Here is a 3,075-nt window from a genome sequence, read left to right as displayed (position 1 = left end):
CAAGATAGCATTTGGGTAAGCTGCTCTTAGCTCTATTTAAAATGTGTATATCCTTCCTAGTCAATTCCCTTGTCGATTTCCCCAACAAATTTTCCAACACTGTTGGTTAGCAATTTTTAGTATACCATTTGGCAGTTGATCTATGCCCACGATCTAAAGCAGAGGCTCCCAAACTTATTTTTCTCGTAGACCCCTTTCAAAACTTTACTGGTTTCGGTATTTCTAACATATTCCCAAAGCTCATCAAAAAATGTTAAGATTAAGTCTAACGATGTCATTTTGCATCGCGGGTGAGTTCCAAAAGTAAATTTGGAGTGGCAAAAATAAAAAAAAAATATTTTCTTGTGTTCTACTTATTAAAATTATGTGACTAAACATTTGCAAGTTTTAAGAAACTGGGCTCGCATAACCATGAAAGATCTATCTCGCTCTGAGGAGTTATATATTTTGCTCCGGTGAAGTAAACTGAGTTCATCACCTTCCTTGCTGACTTTGGGTGCCTGGCTTTACAAAGAGAGAAGCAAGTTCGCTGTAGAGCTTCTTGTGGAGTCCCCATACCATTTAATGCTGTTTAGCTTCCGGGTCATGCCTATAAAACCAAGGTGCATCACATATTGCGATCATAGTAAAGCTGCTAGACTCGCCGTTGTCGAACTTTCCCACCATGGGAAAGTTTGTGTCGTCGGTTGAAGATTTTCGACGCCCTTTTCGAGGCTCAAAATCTATAGAAAAATTTCGAATCTGGATTCTTTTATATCACTTAAACATAATACCATCTCCGCTTACATTTCTTATGCGGTTCGAAATTCATTGAAAGCTTCCACAAGCTTAAGCTGACGTCAAGTGTGGCAGAATTTCTATCGACCCTTCATCAATAATCAACCGAGAAATGCTACCGCATTACTTTGGACCGACCACCTGAACCGAATTCTATGATTTTTTTTTATCGAAAAGGTGACTCCTCAAGGTTGGGTCAATACTAATTTGGGTTAGATGCGAATCATCTCGTCATGAAGAAATTTACGGTACTTCTAAATTTGTATATGAGAATTTAAGTCGCTTGTGTGTGCCGGAGAGGCGCACTATCTTTTAAAAGTCTTGCTTCTCAGATTTTATTTAAATATATTTTTATGATTTTGTTGATTATGTTAGGTCTGATATTCGGGATATAAGCAGACAAACTCCAAGACCATTCTTCGCCGACATAGCCATTTACTTTCATTTATCTTCTTATTATCAGTCGCGAGCCGGAGTTTATTGAATTCATGAATCATCTATTTTTGTTTTAAACAGCGACTGCAACAATTTCATATCGAAATCCGATACTATACGCTTTTTCTTCGTTCTCTTCTCATCGATGCTTTCTGCAAATTGATCTCTCAAGACCACACATACAGTCGTAGTGGTCTTTATGAGGGATAAAGTCTTATGTTATCACAAATTTTAACTGAAACTTGAGAATAATAGGATACACACATACATACATATGTACATATGTATATAGGTAGATATATCACATGGATGTTTATAAGCATTCGCAGAAAGAATTCGTGTTAAATTGAAAATAAAAAATAAAAATTCAATCCCTGAAATAATTCAGGAAGTGAAATAAATATTAAGAAACTTTGCACTTTCAAATCGAATAAAACATTTTTTTAATTATCATAATACATTTCTAAAAATTTATATCACAGCGCTTAAGCAATGTGCTAATTTTATTGCCTGTCCGCGCGCCAAAATCTTTGTACAGCTGCTATATCTCCGTGGTTTATTGCAAATGAGTATCGTCGATTGCGAATTTTCAGCAAATGGTCTCGTAAATAAATTTACAATTCATACAAATCACAGCATTTTTCCGATAACTTGAGTTGACGTATAATTAGCTAAATTAGCATTTGTCGCATGCGGAAATGTCACACAAGATTCTTAAATAACGCTAATTGCAAGTTTTCTAATAAAATTTCTTTGTAATAAATAGTACAATTTTATGTTTGCAGATCAAGGCACACAAACCGATTCGTTGCTGATTACGGAAGATTCAAGCGTAAGTGGACCAAACAGCCGATCGCGGGCCAAAAGTGAGACACATGAAGAAGGCGCCGCCCGCAACGATGCGGAACACTCGCCATCGCCTCAACGTGAAATCGTACATAAAATTCACAAATCATCATCGTTCTCTTCGTCTTCGGGCAACTCGCAGGGCGCATCTTCCCCACTCGGCTCAGCCACCTCAACCACATCGCTGCACTACTCACCTATTCGCCCCGCCAAACGCACCCTAAAGAGCGACACCATCAACACATATCAAAAATGGGAAACTACCATTGAGTCCATCAGCTATGTTTCAAGTAAAACTTTGGCCATCTCAGATTATGGCTCGGATGCGGAAAGAACCAGATCTGATTCGATTTCCAACCATTCTCATTCCACAAGATCGCGTTCCACAACTCCAGTGCCGGGACCAGTGCCAGCGGCCAGAAGCGCCACCAAGGCCGCGACACCAACCAGCAGCAATAGCGCTTCGATGGATAGCAGCAGCAACAGCAGTAGCGGCATTGATAGCGGCTCGGCGTGTTATGGTGCAACTTACAAGGCAACAACCACCACTACTACAAGCAGTTCCAATAATAACTTCAATGGCAGCAGGATTTGTGATTCTAAATCACCGAAGCTGATTCAGTTCGCGAATGGCTCGCCATTGTCGGTTAAACAGACAGGTATGTACAATATCTGTTTGGTTTTTTTTGTTTTTGTAGTTTTTTTTTTTGTAAAATATTTATTTTCCATAGTTCATTTTCTTTCACTTGGCGCTCTTCCATTCATATGAGCATCTTGATTTCTTTTAGCATGTGTGTACAGAGCTATATATTTAGACTATATATATGCACTCTATGTTTATTATTCGCATTCCATATCATAATCGCTTTCATGTACATTTGTGCATTGCGTGTTTCATTTGTGTTTATTTATAATTCATTGACTGTTTATTTCATGATTCTAAAATTTTCGTTAATTCTCACATTCTTGCGCATACATAGTATGTACGTTAATTCTAAAGATCGGAAATTTATTTTC

General features: G+C 38.0%; 1 protein-coding gene across 1 annotated transcript; it reads left to right on the top strand.

Moving 5' to 3' along the window:
• The first annotated feature begins 271 nt into the window (after window positions 1-271).
• LOC118747101 (uncharacterized serine-rich protein C215.13-like) lies at window positions 272-2,827 on the top strand. The gene is made up of 3 exons (XM_036481092.1): window positions 272-290; window positions 1,998-2,717; window positions 2,790-2,827. Exons 1-3 carry the CDS (start codon window positions 272-274, stop codon window positions 2,825-2,827), a joined length of 777 nt encoding a protein of 258 aa, XP_036336985.1.
• Window positions 2,828-3,075: the final 248 nt, after the last annotated feature.

Source organism: Rhagoletis pomonella, unplaced genomic scaffold, assembly GCF_013731165.1.
Source record: "Rhagoletis pomonella isolate Grant_MI unplaced genomic scaffold, Rhpom_1.0 Rhpom_scaffold_00011, whole genome shotgun sequence".
In the NCBI taxonomy this organism is placed as follows: Eukaryota; Metazoa; Arthropoda; class Insecta; order Diptera; family Tephritidae; genus Rhagoletis; species Rhagoletis pomonella.
The sequence above is the reverse complement of the archived record's forward strand: the minus strand, read 5'-3'. Positions and strand labels throughout refer to the sequence as shown.